General features: G+C 40.5%; 1 protein-coding gene across 1 annotated transcript; it reads left to right on the top strand.

Annotated features, from left to right (window-relative positions):
- Positions 1–991: 991 nt before the first annotated feature.
- Positions 992–25,189, top strand: LOC110986937 (dual specificity protein phosphatase 6-like). Its single transcript, XM_022249281.2, has 3 exons — positions 992–1,954; positions 7,210–7,590; positions 19,647–25,189. The coding sequence occupies exons 1-3, from the start codon at positions 1,567–1,569 to the stop codon at positions 20,054–20,056; spliced, it is 1,179 nt and encodes a 392-aa protein (XP_022104973.1). The 5' UTR covers positions 992–1,566; the 3' UTR covers positions 20,057–25,189.
- Positions 25,190–26,795: the final 1,606 nt, after the last annotated feature.

Raw genomic sequence — 26,795 nt, 5'->3', positions numbered from 1 at the left:
GCATTCTGGGCGTGTCATTGGGCATGACCTTGGCGCGCATTCTGGACCGTTCCATCTCACATCACGGGGCAATGCGATTGTGCAATACCGTACGTGCAGCTTTCATGTTATTAAACTCGATGTGAATCCATCGCGTAATTCACTATGCCGGTATGTGCCTGCATTTTGTTTTATATCAATTCTGAACATTTATCTGAACAACTTGCGAGTATTTTTCATCCATGGCGTAACACCAGTCCCATGGAGCTGTAAATAAGGATGCCCTATCCCGTAGATTGATATTGTGCTATGGTTCAGTTTTCATTTGTGTGAAATATTCGATGTTCGGTTCTTTTGCGGTGAATTTCGGTTTGAACTCAGCTCTCCTCTTCTCGAAGTATTTTTACCTTGTTCTTTCGCTTTAACTTTTTGAATCTTTTCTGGATGGAAGAAGCACCCCACGTGATTAAGTATTGGATTCTCTTCAAAGGTTCAAACACACAGTGCAATTCCATTTTGAAACTTAATTTATGCTTTCATATAAACTTGCCGACCAAGAGTTGAACCGTTTAAGTTTTGACTGCTGAACAGAAATCTGAGCACTTATTTCGACGTAGTGCACTGCAAACGATGCCTGATCACTTAAAGTCATCTCTCAATGTTTTAATTAGCTTTACTTTAAACCGAAAAATAGCCGTCAAATACTGTCAGCTGTTTAACTTTATTGGGGTTATGCGCTTTGTTCACTTACTGCAAATTAAACTTCAGAAGTCTGCTGATTCCGCATCTCAGTGCCAAACATTCTTCCCACTGAAAGACATAGCACTCCCCCTTTACAACAAATAGAATCTTCTACATAATATATTCTGGTCGTTGTCCAATGAGTGTAAAAGGTAGCCCAGGCAACCATTGCGCCTCGCATAATACTCGTTTGCGATTGGCTAACTGATGAAAGGGTCGTTTGCTACTTCCGATCCTTATCGAATTACCTGTCAATCAATCCTGATCGAGTTTACTGAAGATTTCCCCTTCAAAAGTGCGCCGTTCAAGTTGTCCTGCATGGGTAGAATATACATGTACATGTGTGCACTCGCTGCAGCTGACGGCTGTATATATGGACCGAGAAGAATGTGCGCTCGCTGCGGTTGGTGAAATTATCTAGCAGGCTGAAGATTATGCCCTTCTCCGCGCATTTCTCTCCCATTTCAGCGTTTGTTGTATCTGAAAAGGACCGTGGTGTGTAGACCTTGACAACAAACGCATACGGATCCGTTCCACAGTGATTTATGGAAGTTTGAATTCCAGCGTTCTTCATCGCGGGGTGTTCGTGCACACCTCCCATAGCGCATACAAACGAGGTCGCTGTGCTGTGAATGGGTATCGTACGGGTCTCTACGAGTAGTACCGTTTTAACACGCTGACATCTTGACGTGTTGTCGGCATTACACTGCTTCATTATTGTGTAGCCTACTCCATGGCCACATGCGCAACGAGTTAGCCAAGGTTGTTTTCGTCCTTGCTCTTTTCTGCTACACCTGTGCCAAGCCCGCGCCACGTTGACCACCACACGTAATTCTTCGTCCCAGTATGCCTGAGCAGTCTGACGTCTTCTTTCGAGACATGATGGCACTAGCTACGAGTCCGGAATGCCTCGGAAAGCAACTCCTCGACGGCGGCGAAGTGATGCTGCTGGACTACCGTCCAAACTCGACCTACACCCGGTCGCACATCGAAGGCGCCTGGAACCTCTCCGTGCCCGGCATTTTACTGCGGCGTCTGAAACGCGGCAAGGTGGCGTTCAAGTGTCTCATCCACGGCGACGAGGGTAAGGAGATGTTCGTCCGGAAGTCGCGATCGGTGCCTGTAGTTCTCTACGACGACGGCTCGACGGACGTGAACGCCAACTCGGACTCCCCCTTCGTTTTGTTGCTCAAAAAACTCCAAGAAGAAGGGTGTCGTGCTACATATCTGAAAGGTGATGTATCAGCCTAATCTGCTAATATAATAACATTTCCGTCATTTTTTTTCATAGGTTCTTCCATGTAGTTGGGGATAACAATTATTGTCATGTTTGTAAAGGTTTCTGACTGACGTTCTGACGTTAGACATGAAAAGATCTAACATTATTCAGCATTATCAGAAACACTCTCTGTCTAATATGTCTAAAACTGGTAAAATGTTGAATCAGTCATGTACTGATTCATTCAACATATTCAACCCAACCTGCCAACATCAGACATGTCAGTGATCCCGCAAACTGGTAGTCCGAGTAACTTCGACCCTACAAATTGCCTTTTTAAAATATTTGTTAAAAAAGACAATTTGTAAATTGTAGGATCGAATTTGTAAAAAAAAGGCGATTTGTAGAGTCCAAGTTACTTGGACTAGCAAACTGGGAAAAAAATGAAATAAGAGGGTAAAAATGTCGATTTGGAAAGTTTTATACATGTACATGTTATTGTGTTCTGATCTACATCATACATGTCCGAGTGATACAGAGATAAACCATGTAGGCCTACCACTGCAGAGGAAAATAATGTCATGGTGTTGTTGTATGGACCTATTTGCACAGATTTTTTCATGAATTTGTTTTTCTTTCGACATGATCGCCCCTGACATGCCTGCCTGAAAACTAGAAAAAGAATGTAATATTTTCTGGCCTTCAGGCAGTTGAAGTTTTCAGCCATCATTTTTCTTTTCCTTGTCTTTTTTTTTTTTTTGGAAATGTGTGATAATCAATTCATGTCATTCATTTATGATTACATGAAGTAGTAAAGTTCTGCTGGTGTTACCATGATGCTGCCTAAGCTAAAGCACAAGCAGAATGGAAGAGGAAAAGTGCCACCTATCGATCTGCTTATTTAAAACTTGGTGCATTACGATTGGTCATGCTAATGTCAGGAAGATTTGTTTGTGTGACAGCTTCATCATTTACATTGTCCAAGTGCAAGTGGTAGCCAGGATAGTTGACATGGTGGAATATTCAACATCGTGCCACTGAACGGCTGCCCATGTTGAAGACTTGAATCTGGCTTCTTGAATAATTTTAGTCAATTTACACATGTACATAGATGCTGCCATCTTTCTAGTTCTTTGTTGTGGATGGACATGTATGTATACATGATCATGTGAGCCCACAACCTAGCTCAATAGACCCATCCAAAGTGTAACAAGGAATGGCAGTTGACGGTTCAGCATAGCAGTTCAGCATCGTTTGTTCTACATGTACATGTATGGTTTTTAATTATAACCATGTAAAAGATTCAGTATTGCGACTGTATTCCAAGAATTGTGTACGCAGAGGAAGATGTGTGATCCCCCCTGAATATATATAATTACATGTACATGTAGATCCCTCCATTCAGAGAGAGAAAAAAAAACCCAAGTTGATTGAGAAATCGAGAGAGCTGCCACAGTGGATGTGTATGGTGGGAATGCGGCCACAACACAAATCAAGTGGCGGAGCTTGTCAAATGGAGAATCAGCTGTCATCCATTTCCTGCCCGGCTGTAATGTGACTCTGGCTCATAAATTCCTTTCCAAGCAGGGAAGAGTCTTGGCCTCCCCATGGAGATACTGTAGGGCCCTGCTTGATCCTTAAAGAGGTAGTTTGGGCCCTCTGGTTTTCCTATTCTAACCCCCCCCCTCAGTCAGAGCCATTGACCTAGAACAGATTGGGTCCTGTGGTTTATTTACTGAGTTCTCCCATATGAGGGTTTCACCCCACTTGATTGGTAAACTGTGAATGCGAAATAACAAAAACATGTGGAGGGAGTAATTACAGCTGGTCTTGGCAGCTCGTGGATGTCGGTAATGCTTGATTCCATGCCACCCCTTACACAGTAAACAACTTGAAGTTACATGTAAACCACTGAATATAGTGGCTAAATTGTATCATTGATGTTAAATTCAACCATCTGTGGTTCCGCTTTGTTCTACATAGTTTTTTTTTAATGAATCATGGGTCTTTTTCTGTATCACCAGTCCATGAACCTATCAGAGCGCTGTTATGTTCTCGCCTTGAATGAAATTTCTAAAAACATCTCTGACCCATGCAGCAGGTGCATTGCCGCATCTTAGAAGAAAAAGAGTACATAACAGTAGACCACAGTTTTGAATAATTTAACTTTCCGGCTCGCCACACTGTCCACAATCACATACACTTACAGTGTACAGTGATAGAAAATAAACCTAAACGCCTCAGCTTAAATGCAAAGAAGCGAAGAAAATGCATCTTTAAACTCTGGGCAGTTTGCTCAACTTAATTTTCCACGCTGTCGTTTCACACTGATAGCCGACCCATGACATTTTCTGCAAGTCGATTTGTTGTTGTGCGAAAGTCAGAGAGAATTACACATGTAGCCTACTGTATGTAGCATACATGTTCATGTATGTTCAAAGTAACGTTTGGTAAGCTCTGGGCAGGTTATTTTATCTTCATTTAGCCTTCAAACCGTGGGTTTTACGTTTGGAATGAACACACAGTTTCAATTTCAAGCCCTTTATAGTCAACTCTCAGTGCAGTACTTAGTAATTGCATGTACATGTATGTTCAGTATAATTTATGGTAGGTGAGGCACCACACTGAATACAGAACCGACATCCTGTTTTTGAGGTTTATAAAGTGATACACACTTGCCAGGATCTGTACAATGTAGACTTTTAAAAAAATAATCCACATCCTCTTTGATGCCCGATTTAATACAATGTATAAGTTACCACCTGTGTACCTCTGGCTTCTATAATGTACATGTACAGGTAGAAAAAAACGGCAGTAGGGTTCAACCGCTCTGTATTTCTTTTCTCTTTAGTTCCCTGTTCTAAGCACAGCTTTATAGAGTGGTATTTTCCGCTGTGGTACTTAAATTAAGTGTAATCTTTGGGGGTTGGGGCCCTTGGCTGACTGCTGTTTCTCGTCTCAAAGATTACACACGCGATTAATTTAAATTAATATAAACAGGTGTCTTATTTTGTAAAGCATCAAACTTTGTAGCTACACATTTCACTTGTGTTTTTCTTAGAAAATGTCCCTTTAAACTTGAAACCAATGACAGGGGACCACATGGCACTCTGGATTTCCTGTCCCATCTCAGCAGGGGGTGACAGTCCAAACAGGATTAACCCCACCAGACATAACACAGTTTGAATTTAGGCTCAGACAGGGCCTCCAACATTGTGGTAAGAAGATAATTGGGATGATAAAGCTGGGTTTGTTTGGAGAGCACATGTGGGGGGGGGAGGTGATTTGTTCAATGGTTCAACATTATCTGCAAAGCTTCACCAGTGATTAGTAGAATGGGCAGGACTGAGTCATGCTTGACACTGTCAAACATGACACTCCCAAACATGACACTCCAGGAATAAATGTAAAATGGAAGCTTGAAATAAGAAATGGTTGGAATTGGAAACGCTGAAATTTAACCCTAGCCCCATAAATTTGAAGATGACGTGTAATCATGGAGCAGTCTCAAGTGTAGACTCTGCAACAAGTGGGGAAGCTGGTTTGTTCTCATTCTTCACCTGTGGACATTTTAACATAAATTTGCCACTCACATCTAGCCATGCACCTGAATCGATTGGAAACGGAAACCACAGCATTCATGGTCCTTGACATGTACATCCATCAACTTGAGGTCAACTTGAACTTTTTGTACTTAATTTTAGTGTACTAAAATATACACACATTCATGCTTTCATTTTTCAAACCGAAAGGATGAAACTGTGACTGTCCGTAGTTGATTACATGAATGACTAAATAGTTGAAATTTAATTTGTTAGTCAGTGATAGGTGCTGTTGTTTCTGTAGATCAAGATTACATTATTGAGCCCACGCACAGATATGAACCTTCAGTCACTGATAACAGGAGTAGGACCAACCTTGAGATTAAGGGGGAAAAAATTGTTTCTCAGCTAAAAAGAATTTGAACAGCAGTGCTGCGGGGGAATTTTTCATGATGGAGATGTCCTGATCAGTGACATCCAGTGTGTTTATTTTCTTAGGATGTCAGGAATGCTGTGTGTCATTAGAGGTTGAAAAGTACATTTACTGTACACATAGAAAGATTCATATGTGACCGAGATACATGTAATGCACTTTAGTGTGTTCAATGTGAGAGTGTGCACAACAACACATGTATATATGCACAGTTTTTGTACCTCTTTGTATGTGAGGTGCATATTTACATGTACCGATACGTACATACATGTACATGTACATGTGCTAAAAATAGCTGCATTGGTGGTGGAGGTTTGGGCAGGAAACTATTGCACTGAATTCAGTGTACCGTGAAATTATTTCAAATTCTGTCCTTGGTATCCTGGAAATTTCCATTGAAAGGATTTCCCCTGCCAGTAACTTATGAAGGAAAGCCCCATTATTCAATGATTCTTTCTGCCCTCTGTGTTAGTATTTTTCACTTATCCTTTTCACTCCATGCTTCCAAGTTCATGTAAAATATTGGTATCGCGGAACTTTCGACGTCACACACTTTTAGGAGTGGTCCCAATCCCTGTTCATGTATGTCAGAACATATATGTTTAATGTGGCTAGCACGTGCATCACAGACTTTTCAATGCATTTTTTACGAAGGAAATCTCATACAATTTGCTCCTCTATTGCCATAAAAAAAATGAGAATTTTGAAAATGTGGTAGAGTGATGAACTCATTTTGTACATGCAAAAGAAGACTTTTTATCTGATTCTGCATGACACTTAGGCTAAGCTGCGGGTAAACACAAACCCACTTCAAATGGACTACATGTGGAGGCATGAATTGAAGAGGCCCTGATACAATTAATGGCCGGAACTCTCTGATCAAACTATGCAAATACAATCTTTGCCCTTGCGGACTTTGGAATTGGGTATCTCTGATACCTGATTTTTTTTTCCTCGGGTGTCGGTGAATTCCGATACAAAGATTTCATCATGTTTTTTTCATGAACACGTATGTAAATTTACAATTTTATGAAAATTTACTCCTCTGCTCAAATTGTTTCAGATATACGTGGTGTAGGCGTACAATGAGTAGAGTCTAGCTTGAGGTTCAGCAATTGCTGGCCTTTTTGTGTCATCAGATTATTGAGAGCCATTTTTTTTCCCAGGTTGTAGAATTATACTTAGTTCTCTTGTTGCTTTTTGCTCCTGCAACATCAGACCAAAATTTAGGGCCAAACTCAACTGCCTCCAAGTTTTGAAATTCATTTTCTGAGTCCTTTTGCTCCGCACTCCAGGTGGCTTTAACTGTTTCAAGGAGCAGTACCCTCCCTTGTGCGTGACGCAACAGGATGACAACAGCGACTCGGACTCTGGCTCCATCACAGACCTGGGCTTTGACAACCTCAAGATTGACGCCTGCCACGAGACGGACTCGGAGACGCCCCTGGACAACCGGTACCCGGTGGAGATCCTCCCGTACCTCTTCCTGGGCTCCAAACAGGACTCGGAGAACTTGGAGCTGCTGCACAAGCTGGGCATCAAGTGCATCCTCAATGTCACGCCCAACATCCCAAACTGTTTTGAGAGCAATGGCCTTAAATACATGCAGATTCCCGTGCCGGACCACTGGAGTCAGAATCTTGCCAAGTTCTTTCCCGAGGCGATAGAGTTTATTGGTGAGAACCTGGATTTACTTTGTTTCTCTTTTGTCTGAGTTGCTGATTTTGTGTCTGTTCTCTCAGATTAGTTCATGTTATTGTTTATTTTGCACAGGCTCATGGTTTTTCCTTTAATGAGGTTTGCTGGTATGTCGCAACCTGGCTCATAATTGCCATTAATTAATTGTTGATACTATAGTTTCAGAGAAGTGGGTGAGTTCAACTTCCACGGTCTCGCGCATGCATGCATGCAGTCATCTCATATTTTCATGCAGGAAGTACCAAAAGTGCACATCGTACATCTGGTGGGATGGAACTCATTTAGTTTGGGTCAAAGTTCAGACCAGGTGTAACTATATGCAACTTTCACTTTTGTGCCTACAATGTGCTGTACAGTCAGTCAGATGCCTTCCTGTCTCATGTCTCAGGTTTCAAGTTAACTTCAAGAGACATGTGGAAATCACATCAACAGAAATCTCCCTCAGGGTTATTTTGGGTGTCAGACCAGCTATATATACACATATACATGTGTATGTACATGTACATGTACAATGTACATGTACACCTGTGTCTTACTCTCAGAGATGATGGAAATACCAGACTGCTGCTTTTCATTAAAGGCATAATCACTAGAGTTTGTGGAGGAGCATGTTGATGGCCACTGCATAAATTACATGCAAAACTCAGCTGACAAAGAAGGGTTTTTTTGGGGGGGTTGTGGGTTGCAGGGGGAGCACTCCCCTCAAAGACTTCAATTGTACTCGTGCAGGGCCTTTTTGAACTTAGTTCTTGTGTGATAGCTATTGCCAACAGCACATACAGTGTGCCAGTCATGGAAATAGTTTGGACTCAATAGCTTAGTTTAGTTTAGTTTGGTTTATTTCCATTCATCCATTTATCTTGTGACATAAAATTACATTGGTTAATGCACATGGTGAACAGTGGAGGCTGGCAGAAAGCTACTGTACTGCATGTTCAAGGCCAGGCCCCATTATATACATGTACAATTGAATACAATGAGAAAACTTAAAGATTATTATTTCCAAGAGGAAAAAAGGGAACTTGTATATTTTTATCATTCAATCAATTGAATGAGGCATTTTAAACAATAATTAAGCTGGTATCAATACAACTCAAACTTAATTAAGCCGTAAATCATTTTCTACTTAGAGCTTGTTCAAACTCCCCAAACATACACATGTACATGTAGGACAATGAAAACATACAGCACAATTAAATTTGGTTTCTAACTTATAATTATGACGTACAGTTTGTTATTGCTCCAGTCATTTCCCAGACCAGTTGAAGGCAATTCGTGTACTTCTGCATTCAGATCCATTGCTTTTAATCTTCTGTGCATAATTTGAAAAGTTCCTGTTTGTCATGTTTTTTTTGGGGGGGGGAGTTCCCAGCTCAGGTTGGACTTGGCCAGATCCCTTCAAGCCCCAGTTTTATGTTTGCAGTGCATTTACAGGAATTATTTGGACCTTTGGCTGAAGTTTGTTCAGTATTGAGCCCTGCATATCTACATTTGTAAAACTTTTCACCCCAGGCAGTTGTCCTTGGTCCATGTAGCCTCAAACACAGATTTTTTTTGGGGGGGGAGCTGTTTTTTGCTTGATGTACCTCAAATATTGAGTTTTCGGAGGCAGGAATGGATAACTATCCAGAAGCCCCAGATCCAACAGTGCATCATTCATAAATGACCTACTGATTTTGTCAGCATGTAGTGCATTATCCTCAACCTTTTATGCATTTCAAGCATGACCACACAAGTTTTCTAACTTTTTTTTCACAGTTTTGCCAACACCAAAACTATGTCCTTATACACCTGAAATCAATAAGCTTTGGGTGGTTTTCTCTTCAAGATGTATTCTGGGAGCTGGGAACTCCCCCCCCCCAAAAAAAAACCATAACAAACAGGAACTTTTCAAATTATGCACAGAAGATTAAAAGCAATGGATCTGAATGCAGAAGTACACGAATTGCCTTCAACTGGTCTGGGAAATGAAATGGTTTTCTCTTACCCGATCTACTCAATCATCCTGTGCAAAATGGATAAAGTTGGAAGTGCCCAAAAGTGTAATGCCCATACATTTAAGTAATAGTGAAAAGGCATTCAATGGAATGCAAAATAACCATGTACATTTCAGCTTGGGAACATTCATCATTTTGATAAAACACAGAAAACGTTGGAGGCATTGTCACGCACAAGCACTCATGCAGAAAAATTCTCTTTGTTGTCCTGTGTTTGACAACACCCACGCTCCCCTTCCCAACTGCTTCCATTTGAGTTTCCTATTGTTTGTTTTGTCTTGGCTGCTGGCAGCTCATCTGTTTCTGTTTTTTGTGGGTTTTTTTCCGTGAAAAGACAGGAAATCAGCTTTTTCGTCATTTGACAGTGGTATCCTCATTCAGTGGAAAATGTATGGAAAGAGTGGGCCCATGGGTACGTTTTGTGTGTCGGTCTGTGCTGATGGTGTTTGTGTGGCAGGGTGAAGCTGACTCAGAATTTCCAAATTATAAAAATCGAATTTTCTGGAAAAACACATGTATGTTTCCTCATTTCAAAAAGTCAATGTGGTACCATCACATTTAGTCTTCACCTCTGTGATTTAAGATGTGTTTACGATTCTTTAATTTGATCTGCCCGTACCTGTACATTACATGTACATGTACCGTATGTACCTGTATGTACACCTCACAGTATGAGCTACTCATGCGTAAATTGGCTGATAAGTTATTTTTACCTTAAAGAGGTAGGGAAAAGGAAACCTTCTTTCCCCAATTATAACTTTTAAACAAGAGGTGACAAGATCATCTTCCAAAATTAACGTGAAAAAATGGAACAGCCTCACCATTTATGAATTGAAAAATGTCCAAAAGGTGGGCTCCCGCGAGTCCCTCTTTTACTGATTTCAGAGGCACGCGTGATATGCCGGTGACCCTAAAATGTCATACATTGGGAGATGCAGCTGTTCACTGTGTGCATCTTCACATGGGAGTTTTGTTACAAAGGTATGCTCAAAATGCAGTGTTCTTGCGTGGTTCTTGTCCAATATGTTGGTTGTTCCATCCATCAAATTTAAGTCCATGATTTGTTGTGTTTTTGCCATAAAATAAAACATACCCTGGTCTTGTGCAGTTCGGACAGGTTTGTCGTACACTGAGACTTTGTCTCAAGGCTCCCATGCAATAACGCGTAGAATCGATTGGATTGTTTCCGGACAGCGCATTACGGGTAGATTTTAAACCTTCCCGGTTCCTGGTTGTCACAGATACGTAATATGCCAAGGATTTTTGGAGGACTTCCTCGACAAATATCCAGTGTCTGCAAAAGCACTTCAAATTTAGAAAAGGGATGCATAAGCCTCGCCGACTGCTTGTGTGCAGCTGCTGGTGTAGGGTGCTGTGCTTCTGGACCACTACCAGATTTGTTTTTGGGACTGCCACAGCAGCAACACGGACAGGTTCTATGCCATCGTCCTTATTCATTGACAAGTAAATTATAGTTTCTTTCATAGGAATTGAATCCACTCACTTTCATGAGAAGAATCTTATACATGTTTATCTTTTTTTTTGTTCAACACATTTAAAATTGTAGACTGGGCAAACAGGCGCGCACGTGGGTTGCTGTCTTTTTTCTGGAAGCTTTGAATGTACACACGTACCAGTGTAAGGAAGCCCATGATTCAGCCAAAGATTCTGGTCTGAGTATTCCTATACTGGCCACGTTATCTTCCGTGGCCTATGAAGAGTCGGTTGCCACTGCACGTGAACATAAGTGCACTCTCAAATGTCACACAAGTTACAAACACAAAATTTGGCCTGGCATGTTTCCGAAATAAGCCCAGTTGGTTGTGGACAGAAATTGCCTCTTATTTCTCTCATGTTGATTTTCGGATGATAAATTCATTGTATTCTGGTTTCTGGGTGGGCAATCTACATGTACATGTACCCTCAAACCCTATGTACATGTACAGTACATGTAGATGGCATAATATTTGAAGCCTTTTCCCTACGGCTTTAAAGCTTTTAGGTAATTTAAACTGCGTTATTTAAAAAGTTGAGGAGGTTGTTTCTACTTGGCCTTTGGGACTGGTTTTATAAATACAATTTCTCCTAAACGTCTTTAGTATTCATGAAATATCAATATGTATTATGGATGGACATGTTTTCCTGTACCTTGCATGAAGTTCATCGTCAGTTGGATTACAATTTAATCTTTGCAGCAATGCGTTAATCCGTTATGTACATGAATGTTATAAAGTGGTTTTACCACTGTTTGATGTGCGCACAAATGTTTGGTGCCATTTTTCTCCATTCTTGATGTGTATTATTTACCTGAACAATACCCACAATAATGATTTTTTTTTTCTATGATGCGTCTCCCCACAAGCACCGTAAATCATCTAGCGTGTTTTGCAGTCATATCCTGTCAGATTAGGAGCCATTCATTGTGTGGTGGGAAGGGATCCGCCGACAAGGATATCCGCCATGTCCTTGTTGCTGATTACAGTCATCCATTTCATATGTCTGACCTGACACATTTTTTGAAGCCAGAGGGGGACAAATTTCAAAAGATTTTTTTTTTTAATTTGGTGGCTTCTAATTGACAAGAATAGTAACCCCATCAGAGACTTAGACACATGTATCCTGTGTTCTCAGTAACTTGATGTTTGAAGGGAATTTCTGCAACATTGTGAAAGTGGAGCTTGGTGCAATGATCGTTGATATTTCATACAGTTTTATACGCGTGTATGCAGACCCAAATGAACGGTGTTTCCAATTTTTTTTTTTTAAATCACGAGGCAACACATGATCATAATCCTGTGTTTTGTCACAGAAAACACACACACGATTAACACAAACTAAAGAGAGAAAAAGAACGGTTAGAACGTTCACTTGGAGTGTTTCTCCATCTTGGCAGAAGATGGACCACATCAAGAAAGGCTTTACCCTTTGAGAAGCAGAGAATGTGAAGAGCTGAAAGTTGAACTCCAAAGTCCAGGCTTTGTGTAGTGTGCACACTGGGAAGTGGGTATCATACTTTCACAATCGTCAGAAGTGCATGTGAATGTCAGCATGCACATGCATATTGTATGATTATGAGTGGTTGAGAGCTAAACCTATGAATCAGTCAAACAAACAGCCTGCTCCACAGCCATCATGCTCAAACCGCTGCTTGATGTGCCAACAGGGATATCCTCCCCCCCCCCACATATTTAGAAGCTGCGCAGTGGGCAAAAGAAGGGGATGCTTACGTCAGAGTGCGATCCATCAGCAAATTAAACCATCGGCCTCGGCTGTTCGCGACAGGAAATTAAATAAATCCAACCAGCCGAGAAGAAATGCTGACAAGATATGCAGTCAGAAGAGGAATGTGCTGTCAATAAAAACCAATCGGAAGAATCTTCATTGTCATTCATTGCAAAATGGGGCCTTTTCAAACAAACTCTCACCACACAACCAGTTTATTGTGCATAATGTGTGATACATGTACATGCGTCCATGGCACAGTGTGTAGGAAATACATTGTTTGAATACTTTAAAGGAAAATGTTATAACCTGTCTTCTTGTGATTTTTAAGCTCGGATTTGAACAGCGATACTTACATGTACTGGTATACGGTACCCATGTGAAGTTCAATGGATGTGTTAAATTTACAGAACATGTTTTTTTATACACTTTCAGAGGCTACATTTACATGTATTTAAGGTTCATTTTTTAGATTGTTTTGTAGCAGAAGGTGAGCAGAAGGGATAACGGAAGGGTTAGCAGAAGGGTTAGCAGAGGGGATAACAGAAGGGTTAGCAGAAGGGATAACAGAAGGGTTAGCAGAGGGGATAACACAAGGGTTAGCAGAGGGGATAACACAAGGGTTAGCACAAGGGTTAGCAGAGGGGATAACACAAGGGTTAGCAGAAGGGTTAGCAGAAGGGTTAGTAGAAGGGTTAGCTACAGGAAGTGGTATGTAGACAACCCCCTGCTGAGTCAAACTTCAGTTGGTGTTTGCATATAAGGTGAAATGGTTTCAAGCTTCCTGAGGTTTGTAGAATCAAATTACATGTATATTTAGGGTAACAGTGCCACCTGCATGTTAATGAACTGTTCCAAATCCTTACCAAAGGGAAGCTTGTATTTAGCCTGATTCATTCAAGCAAGTAAATTGTGGAATAGATGATTTGGAAAGTTTAAGCCAAGTCAGGCTTCCAGCCGGCAACTTACTAATAAACCAGACTTTCTAATTGGACAGTTTTGAAGGCAGCATATTTCTTGCCGTTTGGTCAGGATTATAACCCAACTTTGTAGGCATTCACCATTTGATGAAAGAAGTACTGACATTGACAGAGAGCCATAGAAGTTCTTGAAGTGGGATTGGTTAGCCCATTAGCCTACCGTTTGTTACAAACAAACATGTTTACAGATTTTTGTGTGCATTCAAAACACTACAAGAGCATTCCCACAAAGGGGGGGTCTACAGAGATACATGTACATATACATGGCATGAAAGCGAAATATTGACGTCAAATCAAATATTCATGCTACAGATTTGCAGCATAATGTAGAAAGTTGAATACATTTCAACCCAAGAGAATTTCACTGTAAATATTTGTATTTTGCTGCAAGTGTTAGTTTTGCTTTCGCGTAAAATACCAGTATGAACCAGCCAGTACAATGATTTACAATGGACATAATACACGTACAGTGTAATTGTACATGTCCAGTGTGTATAGATGTACATGTACAGCATGTGCTAGTGTTCTACGTGTACATGTACATGCCTGAGCTACATGTTCCCAATTTCCAAGGGGAATATGTACACATTGTATAATTTATGCACAAGGAATTCTACTTTACATAAAACCTGTTATGCGCAGGAAGTAAATGTACACGCACCTCGTGCTGCGTATTTGTTGATGTAAAAAAGTCGTGGAGTCTTTGAGGTTTGTGGCGTGCACCTTAGTGAGAAAATGGCAAGTTTAAAAATGCATGATGCACTGTACGTGTATGTGTGTGGGGGGGGTCCTATTATCTGCATACAGATTGATAGAACCTGGCCTTGTTGTGTTGAAATATGCTGACGTATATGGTACATGTACGAGTTCATGTACATGAACATTTGTACATGTATAGTTGAGTCCCAACGTAGCAGCATGTACATGTACATTGTGTAGATATGTGTACATGTCCAGTAGGTGTGCATCACAGTGCATAGGTGATGCATGCAGACTGCGTGTGTAGTGTCAGTATGTGGTTCGGGCGGCCATCTTTCTCGGGTCGGACTTGAGTGCCTTGTGTGTGGGTGTAAGGGCAAGTGTGAACGTAATACACTTGGCAAACACAACCAAAGTACACAGTAAGGATCTATCGAATGAATTAAGTTTACGGGGGAGGCAAGGGGATGTACCGATAATAGACAACAATGTTGGATGAGTACTTGGAGAAAGAGATTTCATGGGAAAAACCCCCGGCGTCAAACCATAATGTAAATGTTAAATATCTGTTGGGTGTTTTTGTGTATGTGTTTTGGGTTTGTTTTTTGTTTTGTTTTGTTTTGTTTTTGTTTTGTCTGTTAGAATTTTTCTGAGGGTGGCTATCTACTGTAAAGACATACCCAAGTGGCAAGCGGATCGACATTGATCAATGAATGTGCCTGGACGTACGTTATCTTAGATGTTTTTATTCAGTCCTTTATTTTTATGGGACTTAAGGGACCAAGTTAATGTAGTCCAAAACTGGGCGAAATGCACTTACAATGGAGACATTTTATCATTTTTCAAAAGGTTATAGTGTCCTACAGTTGATGGTTTTCTTGGAACCACAAGAATGGGACACATTAACCCTGCATGTACCTTCCCCCCCAAAAGAAATGAAATGCATTACATGTATGTAACAATATAGATGCACACACCACACCAATTAGAGTTGAACAGGCAGAAAGAAGATACAGGCCCCCAGCGTTTGAACAATCACAACTGACCACAACACACATAGGGCAGGCCCTAGACCCACTGGTGATCTTACAGTCTATTTACGCAAGGTGTACAAAACATGTTTGTCTCTTGTATTCCCATTTCCGGCCCTCCTCCAATGCTACTTTGATAATGTGCTTGAGCAGCAGCAACACCACCAACACAACCACATGCATTAGTTGAGGAAGATCAATACCTGGCAAGCCGTTGGAAAAGAGCAAGGAGCACTGTGAGAACAGGAGGAGAATGTGCTGCAAGGCCAATCAATAACGAGACTTCCCGTAGTTGACACTGTTTGTCAGGCTTTTCCTCTTTTGTGTATTGTTGAGTGGGTGGGTATTGCGTCTAGCGCCAATATCAATGATACTGTGGGCTTGGGCTAACGGCCAAACACTTGTGCGTCCTGCCATTGGCTCTGCTTCCCCTTCTCCCCGTTAAGATTTCTAAAGAAACTAAGAGGGTTGTTACATAACCTGCCTCTTCAAGGGGCTTTGGGACAATTGGGTGTTGTGCAGGATGTATCTCACAATGCACGCTCCTATTGTGATGCCCTAATGCGGTCAGGAAGTGGCCTTGATTAAAGTTTTCCTGTCTGTGCATCATCAGCAGCTTTTTGGGGTGAAAAAGTGTGAGGGAGTCATTCTTTCCTGGCTCAAGATTGACAGACACCTTTGACACAAACACAAGAGATGTGAATTCACTTCAAAAGACGGGGATTACTGGCTCAAGTGATGAAGGCTTAGAAACTTGCAGCAAAACATGGCTGCACCCATAAACCATGGTCTAATAGTATTATAATAATTCTAGCCCATGGTGGTTAGTGGACCACTTTCTGTGCGTGTCGTGGTCTGGTGACTACCAGTACATGAAATCTATAGGGCTCTTACAGTGGCAGCCAGTCGGATACCTGACTGATGGGGTGTCACTTCTATGTGTATGTAAATGTACGTTTGTTCAGTTTTATTACCTTAAACCTTCGCATATCCTGACTCAATCTTTCTGGAAACAAACTACACCTTTTTATGGAATAGTTGTTATGGATTAAACCAATTTCTTTCAAACTTCCTTGGAGATTAAGCTTTGGCAGAACCCACCACATTTGTTCAACATGTACCATGTACATAGACACTTTCTTGAGCCTCGCGAGTTGCTGACAATTTCCCTCTGTCGGATGGTGGTTGAAAGCACTTTCTCCCAGTGCTGTGAGGTTATAGTTGGCAGAGAATGGCAAGATGGCATGCACTGCTTGGTTATTAAAACAAATTACAGTTCTGCTGATGCTGACTGGTGTAAACAATTTGTAGTCAATCCTAGTCACAGCTGCAAAAGTACATTGTACATTGTACATGTGCACCCAAGGCAGGGTTACTGCTTACTGTAGGTCTGGCTGGCCCAAGGCAATAGTTGTTGTGCCTGTAGGCCCCACTTTATCCAAGGTATCAGCGCCATGTTCACAGTGCTGTTAAAGAAACACCGGAGTTTTGCATTTCATGTTGATGACAAGTTGTATTAGCCAGCTTGAAACTGTCTTAATATCTGATTTTCAGAGAGGATTCACAGATGCCCAAGTTCTAAATATTTGTAGGCTTACGCATTTTAGGGTTCATAATGATTATGTGTATTTTTTTTAGACCACAGAAGTTTTTGCTAATCTGGCCCTACCGGCAAGTGCCTCCCCTACTCTCTATCTATGCTTTTAGTTGAAGACCTTACAGTGTCCATACTCCACCAGTTCATTAATGTTCATGTGTAAATTTCTTGCATTGCACATGTAGGTCTGTGGGCAAGATGTTTACATGTCCATGGTCTTACATGTCAGAAAAGCATGTACTGTGCATGTATGGTAGCTGACTCATCTGGATTTGGGAATTGGGAATTGTGAAATTATGTTGAAAATGCATCTTGATTTCCGGGCAAAATATGATTTCTGGGAAAGGTTTACGATCCACTGAAGATCATATTTTACATACACGTAGACTTTGTTTTAAATCTGATCATATTACATACATGTGTGTACGTTCATAGAAATGTTGTTAGGGATACAATTTACATATCGGTATATGATTTATGTTTGAAATATATATGTACAACCAGCCACAGATTCATTTACGTCCTCTTTGCTTGGTAGTCAATTTGATTACACATGTACATGTAATACCATGCACACAATTCATTTGTGAATTCCTAATGACGTAGGGCTGTACGTCACGTTTCTTTGGTGTCAGAGCAGGGGCATATCTGTCGGCGGGCGAGCATGGAATAATTGCTGAACGGCTAACTAAAAACCCAATCAAGAGCAAATCTCGAGATTTTGTTGTCATTGACAACCAATCAGCCTAAGACGTAGTGAGACTGCTGGAAAGCCGGAATGGGCCCCCAAATAATTCAGACTGCCCTGGCTGTTGGATAAGTGCACATGCAGGTGAATTGCTCTAGACCAAAGGATGTCAATAAGAAAGTTTGGCAATCACCTCCGGATTGAAAAAAGCAGAGAACGATTGGCTTAGTTTTATTCCCAAAACCAATTTGGATTTGAGTTGGTGATTCTCATCATTGTCATGATTTGATTAAAAGCTTAAATGATTTTGAGATTGAAAAGAACAGTTGTGTTCTACTGTTGAATAAGTTACATATGGAATGCATAATTACTATGTAATTCACCAAACAGTGGACTGAAGGTCTTATTCAATATCGAATTTACCCAAACCGTCCGTTTTATAAATTGACTTGACAATGATTAACAACATGGTTCCATTTCAAAACCAAAAGAAACCAAAAATCAGTTTTTACCAAAAAACAAAAAATGCAAGAATCAGATGTGCAGGTACTTCACGTGTGCAGAAACAAAACAATGTTATGCAGACTCAGATCATTAAATTGACAAGACTTTGTCCTAACAACTGGGTCCCAAAGAAGGGTGAGACATTTTAACGAAAGAAGTTCCAAATCAGATTACAGATTAACCGCCCCTTTTAGAGGTTTGATGTTTTGATTGCCGCAATCTGGTTTTCATTTTTATTGTAAACGATGCCTGTTACATATCGTTTATTTTCCCTTTCGGCATCCATGTATGTGCCGGTACATTTCACAAAGAGATACCTTACATATGTTAAATATGTCAGCTTTTTAATATAAATGAAGATGCATTTCTTTGCATCCAACTGTAGCTGGAGGTGCATGAATATTTACAAAGATTTCCGCTTAGATTCCGTGGGTAGTACTGTGGAGCTCTTTAGCTTTGGTGCTGAAGTCCAACAGTTCCCATTGTACAGGTATTGCTTCTGAATACCCGCCCATTAGTGTTGACTGGAATTCCCCCACTGAGGCATTCATCCAAGTTTCAAGGAGAAACCACACAAAAGTCATTTCAGGAATCTGGCAGACGGAAGGGATGTTTTTATTTTTGCTTTTTTTTTCTTTCCCAGTTTGCCTTTTGTTCTTTTTTTTACCCAAGCTGCAGAACGTGACTCTCTTGTTAAGAGGTGGCCCGTATTACCCTTTCAGGCTGGCCGTACTCCCTGCTTTTATTCTCATGGCCAGGTAGTCAAGGAGATCAGTCCCATGCTTAGTGTCCACATGGAGGTCACTTGGGAATAAATACTGTCATTGCTTTGTTACTAATTACTACATTTGATCACCAAAGACGTTTTCAAATGCTTGGATAATTTGGAAGTTGTGCATCGTATCACGTGCATCTGGTCATTTCATTCTGTGTAGCAGAATTTTATAGTCTTCAGAAAACCTGTTTCAGGTGTGGCAATGAGTCTTGAATTTATTGTGACAAGCAGTTTGAAGGACCTGTTCAGACTTGTTATGTGATGGTGTGTAAGAAAAAAAAAGGAAAGGTCAAATTGAGTGAAGGTTTTGCTTGCCCATATCATTTGAAGGCTCCCCAGAGGGCGTTCCATCCCAAAGGTTTGGGGGGGGATGGATATTGTGTTCTTTGTCAGTCTGAATGTGCAGAAACATCGTGGAATATTTGTGCATTTGTGGACATTTTAAAGTTTCAATGTCAGCTTTCTTTGTGTGTCCAGTTATGCCTTTTCATTTCATCTTTTTGCTTCTTCCCTGATTTCTTCCACCCCACCTCATCCACAGATGAAGCACGGAAGGTGAACCACGGCATCCTGGTGCACTGCCTGGCCGGGGTCAGCCGCTCTGTCACAGTCACAGTGGCCTACCTCATGCAAAAGCTGTGCCTGACGCTCAACGACGCCTACGACTTCGTCAAGAAGCGCAAGAACAACATCTCGCCCAACTTCAACTTCATGGGCCAGCTGCTGGAGTTTGAGCAGCAGCTGCGGGACAGCCCCTGCCGGGGCGGGGACTGTAGTTGTTCCAAAGAGGGGCGGCGGCTCTGCATGAGCCCAGACCCGGTCCTCCAATCACTTGTCCCCTCGGCTGCCCTGTCCTCCTCTTCCTCCACCTCATCTTCGGCCTCCTCCTGGGAACAGACCCCGGAAACGTCCTCTAGAAAAATCGAATTCAACTTCACAGTCGACAGCTGAGGACAGGCCAGAGACCGATGAAGGGAAGGTTGGTCACTGTTCTTCAACTTCACAATCCGAAATCAGGGAAGTCATGTTGTTTTATCAACTAACCGTGGGAAACATGCACTTTTGCACAGAGATTAAACTGAAAAGAAAGTTTAGAGAATGGCGAAGCCCTGTTCCTGACACGAGTTGCCCGTGACCCTTTGCCAAGAAGAGGAAGTGGTACATTGATAGCTGTGTGTGGGTCCGATCTATTTCATAACACAGGAAGTTCAAAATGAGGAAGGAAATGTCCTAAACAAACTGGGAGAGCTGTCGAGAGCGGAAATAAAGGCTTGCAGTAGTTTCTGTTTCAACAGTTACACTTGAATTCGCGTGAGAAGATTTCATTGATTGCTGGGTACAGCAGTGGAAATGTATCAGGGTTATAAATGTTCCTTGTGACAAAATGTCTCTTTAAGTGACAAAATGTCTCTTTAAGTGACAAAATGTCTCTTTAAGTGACAAAATGTCTCTTTAAGTGACAAAATGTCTCTTTAAGCTGGAGCATACTAACACCGTCCACATTCTCCACTGTTGGCACAGTGCATTATGTGTAACTTGGATCAAAGTTCAGAATATTGGACTGAGTTTCAGGCTGGTATCAGACTCCTCATCAGGGAATGCACAAATACATGTACAAAATTCATACCTGTATGAGAATCTAGTGTCACGGCAGTTTGCAGGCTGTGTTGAAATTTGGCGAGTTGGCACGGTACCAAATACATGGACTGTCGTGACAGCAAAGGATCTTTGCACAATAGGCAGTGGTGGCTTGTAGGTGTGCCTGTCACACACCGCCGATATCTTGTGTCAAGAAACTTACAACGTACACGTTGTACCTGTGAAGGCTTGTTTGTAGTCAGCTTTGTGTGTGTACTATTTGTACTTGGAAGAAACCTTTGCATATTATATGCCTTCACGCAGTTACAAGATCATTATCTTAAAAGACCTCTATTATTAGGGATAGAACAGACATTTGTTTAATTAAACTCTGACACAAATTGTTGCACAGTAATGTGTGTACATAATGTGTATATATACATGTATATATATCTATCTCCATAGCTCATTGTACAGTTAAAGAGAAATCACTGTGTTTTTGTACATGAAGACTTGTACATTGTATATATTAATTGTAACAAAAACCTAAAAGGTGCAGATTGATATAGACTGTCCTTTTTATCTATTCCAGTCTTATTAACCTCTCAGATTTTGTTTGTTTCGTAGGGTTTTTTTTTTTTTGACCAGGCTGATTTGTAATGAACTCAGTTTAAATGTAGACTAATTTCTCCGAGGAAAATCATCTGGTGAATGACATGCATACTGGAAATGAATTTTTAAGAGCGGAACTCCACAGAGCCTTGCTCCAGACATGTAGCACATTTTGGGATGTGTACAGGTGTACATGCAGGTTTGCGTATAGCAAGTGTCATAATGCGGATGTTCATTTCCTGCCATATACCTTTAGGTTCAAGAGTTGACATTTGTGGTTATCATGCTCGGTTGCCCTGTGTAGGTATTCAGCTGAAGGAAACACTTCCCGAAAAGAAACATTCTGTTGTGCCAACAACATTAACGGGACCTGCACAGTGAAATCAAATAGCAGTCAAGTTCATTAGGGTGCCAATAGATCCTCACTTCTCACAGTGGTGTTGAAACGTGGATGCATTTAATCTTAATTGTACTTTCCGGGTATGGTGTTGTGTGACAGCATTCACATCTGAGATGGTCCCAGCGAAAGGTAAATGGCAAAATTTTAAATCCCCTCGGTCAGTTTTGAACCCTGTACAGTCAAAAGACAACAATATAAGGGCACTGGTACGTTAGTACAACATTCTGCTTGTAGGAAGGAAAATTTTAAGTTTCCTAGTCTTTGTATTCTTTGTTTTGCCAGTGCTGATGATATAAGGTCCCTGTTACAACGAAGTTATTATAAAATCCCAGCAACCTGTTCACAAGGTGTTTGACTGTGTATAAATTACGGTGCAAACAAATTGATGTCCCATGCCATTGAATTTACACAGCGTGTTTGCTGTCATCTTTGTAGCAAGACTTCAGGAGAAAAGTGAACAGCCTCTGATGCGTATGCATCTCTGGTGGAATTGTTACGACAGAGAGTTGAACAAACTTTCCGTCCCGATAGAAGCAGTGGCAGGTTGGATGGGAATTGGAAACTGGGGCGTGGGTGAGGTTACCAAGGCACTTGTGTAAGTCATCCTCTCATTACACTTAAAAATACATGTACTCTGCGTTTACATGCAAAACGGGGTATTTCATGAGCCCGTGTGAGGTTTCAGGTTATCACTCTTGACTAAATTCTAGCAGTTATGCCTGTGACCATTAGATTTTTCAGTGAACAACATACCTCAATGTATGTCATTATGTTTTTACTAATCCTGAGGTTTTTTGACTGTGTACAGACAACTCACACATGTAAATTGTTTTTTGTATTTGGACATTACTGAGAATCTTTTTTCCAGTAATTGATATTTCAGGCTGAATTACGAAGGCTTTAAATAGTACCAGAACAGAAGTTAGAGAATTGGATGTTAAGTACTTAAATGTCGTCAGAGACTCAAAGAGTTTTGATCACCTATCGCTAAGTGTGTGGTTTTTTTGTAACTGTGAACAAGTACGTGATTTATCCAGGAAAAAAAAAACACCCTTTTGGATTTTTATACCTTTTGAAAATGGCAACTTAGACCAGTGTGTGTCAATGTCAGGTACATGTGTACACGTAATTCATTCATGGAACTCAAGGCGTACATGTGTGTTTACTCATCACCTGGACAAAATTGTTGAGCGCTCTTGCCTGATGTAGCACATGTACATATACATGTACAATGTTTGAAACAGAATCAGTGCAGCTTCCCACCTGCTCCCGAAACAGATATTTCGTGTTGTTCAGGATTGTTACACTGGCATTATACTTCCAAGCCCTGCAGCCAAGCCCTGCAGTGAAGCTAAGCGGGACCTTCCTGAAGCTTTTATCAAGCAGACATTGAAATCTGGAAGAGCAAGACTGTTATTTATTGGTCTGTTAGAACTAGAGCGTATTCTCTTTGGCTTTTCAGTTTCAGGTATGCTAACATCTGTGTTTCTTTGGAAGTGCAGATTCTGCAGAAAAAAAATAGAAATGTTTGTGAATCAACTTGCCCTGTGATTGGTACTTAATTAGTTACTATGCAGTAAATTACAATTTTTCAGTGGCTGTATGGTGTGTGGAAGAGCATTAGGGATACTTACAGATGTTTTGTGTTTCCACGAAGATTTAATGTTTGTCCTGTTTTGTTTTGCTATTTTTTGTTATATCAACGGAGTCACTGCAAAGCGTGATTTCCTAAATTCGTGGAAAGGTGCAGCTATTTAATGCAAAAAGAAAACGGAATTAGCCAGCCAGCATTCAAATGCTTTGGCATTAAATATGCATGTAAATGGGCCTATTTGGAGACGTACCATGCGATTGTGCATTTAGTATTCAGGGGGGTTTTGGGGGGAAGGATACTTGAGAGTACCGAAGTGTGACGTCACTGTGAACCAGAAAGTGCAGTGTATAAGTGAATGGAGTATACGCGCGTGTTGGTTCATGCGCTGGCTCTGGCAGTATTGCCTTTACACACACTTCTGCCCGTGACGTAGTCACTTCGGTACTCTAAAGTGGTTATTTTTAGTCATTGCATGGAGACAACAATGCTGATGCTTTAAATGTTTGTCCTTGTGAAAAAGATAGGGCCTACAATTTGTATTTTTGTATGTTGCAGGAAAATCCTGAAATGTTTAGTTGTACTTCAACCTGTCAGTGGCACGGTATTATGAATATTCATGCATGGCACTTTGGCAGCGTAGTGGTCGATTTTCTGATTATAGTGTACAAGTACACTGTATGTGGCCAATGGCCATTGGTTCCATTTGGCAACTTACGTGAATGTGCATGCTGATCAGTGATGATTGTAAACGGTTGGTTGGATTTGCATCGTTAATTTGGATCCTTTCAGTGCTAATGGCCAACGGGCTTAACTTGAGTTGTTGCTTTTGATAAGGGATGAAATCTTGTTTATTTTCAATCCATGCACACTTTTATATGAACTTAAGCTTGAAGCCTCATAACATCCAGGTAGATGAAGCTCTGTAGTCTTAATTTACTTGTTATGTGTCTCCTCTGGGGCACCACACATTTGCATTTGTATACATGTATCTAAATGTAATAAGTGTTCATGTCAAGAAGCAGAGACAGTAGTCAATTTTTTATCAGTTTTGCAGCTGAAAACTGAGGACATTTACCGAAGCAAGGGGTGTTGCCAAAAAACAAAGCTGTTGCTGAAAAAAAAACATTAATTGAGGTTGGCGCTCAGCTTTATTTTTTCTGGTATTTTGTCTGTGTATTCAAGGCACATTTCACTGCAAAGATACATGTAAGCTCCAGAAAGGATAGGAGAGGCCATCTGGGTCCCCCCCCCCCGACACGGAAACCATGTAGCTTATACAAACCACAGTTTTTGGAGAGAGGGGGGGGGTGTGACCTCGGCCCTTTTCCAAGGGTCGGTCTGTCATGAACTGACCAGTGTTGCTTGATTTAACAGTTTCGTTTCGAACTTATGAATTCAGTGCCCAAGTTTGTCGGCACCTAATCTCTTGTTTCAGTTACTTGTCCTCACTTTTTACCCTCTTTTATATCTGTAATGTAATCGTATCCAATTTTCACTCTATAGCCATTTTATTGTACGTGTGTTCCATTGGAAAGTGTATACAATAATATGTATGTCATTCAGCACATGGCGTTTTTGAATCGGTTGTTTGCCAACCTACTTCAAATCCGGGAGTAAAATAATGATTATAGTTTTTAAAAGAGTATTGAAGAATGAATGAAGAGTTATCTTTTTGCCTGGTGAAATATATTTTGAATAACCAGAAAAGTGTATTTAAAGACATCAAAGATGATGCAGCAGTCTTGTAATACGTGTTTATTAATTACAATATAATAATCAAGTACAGTGTATAAAAAAGGACAGACATTTTTTGACTCTGCTGATTTTTGGATTAGTGAAATGGTGATGAACACCAGTGTAATTTTTATTCAAACACTGAATAAATATTTTTTAAATGGTACACATGTGGAAACCAAGTGTGAGTTGTTCTTTTGGAGGGCTCTTGTCACCAGTCGCCCGAATCCGGCTTTTGTTGCCTGTGTTATTCCAATTTCAACAACAACGTCATTAGCGTGCGCGCGTGATTATAACAACTATCTGAATGCTGTCATCGTGGCCTTGCGAGGGTTTTCTTTACAAAACGTAAAAACTTCTTTTCCCACTTTCTTAACATTTGTACTTTTTTGTCCAAGTACAACATCAAAAATCTCGATGTTTTGTTCCACGACAGTATTAGACATGGTCAACATGGAGAGTTCTATTTTCTTTGTTTTGTTGTATTTTATCATAATAAATAATAATAAGTTCTTGTATTGGGCCAAATCCGCCTAAATTGACGCTCTAGGCGCTTTGCATATATAAAAAAACATCTTTAAGATGAAGTAAAGTAAAACTTAGAACAAAAATTATCAATTTAAAATCGACTTCAACCAATAAGAAACTTTAAGAATTCTAAATACACAAGTTAAGCCAAAGCCAACCCCTGTAAATTTACAAGTTCATGGTGAGCAATTTGATGTTGTACCTTCTTTGAAACGTCTTGGTGTTAACGTACAAAATGATCTCAAGTGGGATCTACATGTTAACTTCATTATCAGAAATGCTTCACGTAGATTACACATTTTAAGTTGAGGACGAATCAGGTGACTGTGTCTGATTTACTAACGATTCACAAATTATATTCGTCCTCTATTGGAAGTTGGAGTTGTCACATGGTCTTCGGGGATCACGATGCTATGGCCCAAAGCAATGAGAGATTGCATAAAGGTTCTCGAAGTATAATTGTTTATCCAACCACTTTGTCATACTGTGAATTATTGGTGTTTTTTAAAACGTTCATTACGTCAGCGTAGAGAAAAACTCGTCTTGAAGTCTGCAAAATCCTTGCTTGTATCTGATAGGCATCGCCATCTCCTGCCACCTCAGCGTAACTTATATTTTTCACAACATACACTCAGGAATTCATACCAGTCCAGTTGGAAAGGTTGAAAGTAAGGACTCGCAGATACGAAACTTCACCAATGCTGTCAATTATTCGCTTATTTTATTAAATTAATTTTGTGTTTTAATACTTATTTTCTGACCTTTTATGTAAACTGAAGGGCATAAGTCTTTGGACTTCTTCTTTGGTGGTGATTTATAATGAACCTGATTTGAATTCGAATTTGAATTTGAATAAAACATCAATCTAAATTTCAGATATTACACGTTAAAAATACAAGTTCAAAATATAGATTAAACACCAAAATTTAAACAGGAAAAGAGCAATTTACCTTTTTAAGGGTTTTACTGTCTGTGAAAAAAATGTTTCTGGGATCTGCCACTTTCATATAGGACTTGTGGTATAGTTCGTGACACCCTTCGTACGGCTCACATTGCTGACACGAAGTCTTAATAAGGACTTTTTGGTTCGTCCAAGTTCAGAGTCATACTACATCTGGTAATGTCAGTTTACACTCCCTGCTATTTTGAAGATGTTCCATGACTTGAACCTTGTTTTCTAGATTGGGAGGGGGAGTCTGAAAATTCTCACTCGTAACACACAAGTTAGTGCCAATTTTTTGTCA

The sequence above is a fragment of the Acanthaster planci genome, linkage group LG04 (genome assembly GCF_054643075.1).
Source record: "Acanthaster planci isolate LZ-2023a linkage group LG04, COTS_SCS, whole genome shotgun sequence".
Taxonomy (NCBI): Eukaryota; Metazoa; Echinodermata; class Asteroidea; order Valvatida; family Acanthasteridae; genus Acanthaster; species Acanthaster planci.
This window is presented reverse-complemented; position numbering and strand designations above follow the sequence as displayed.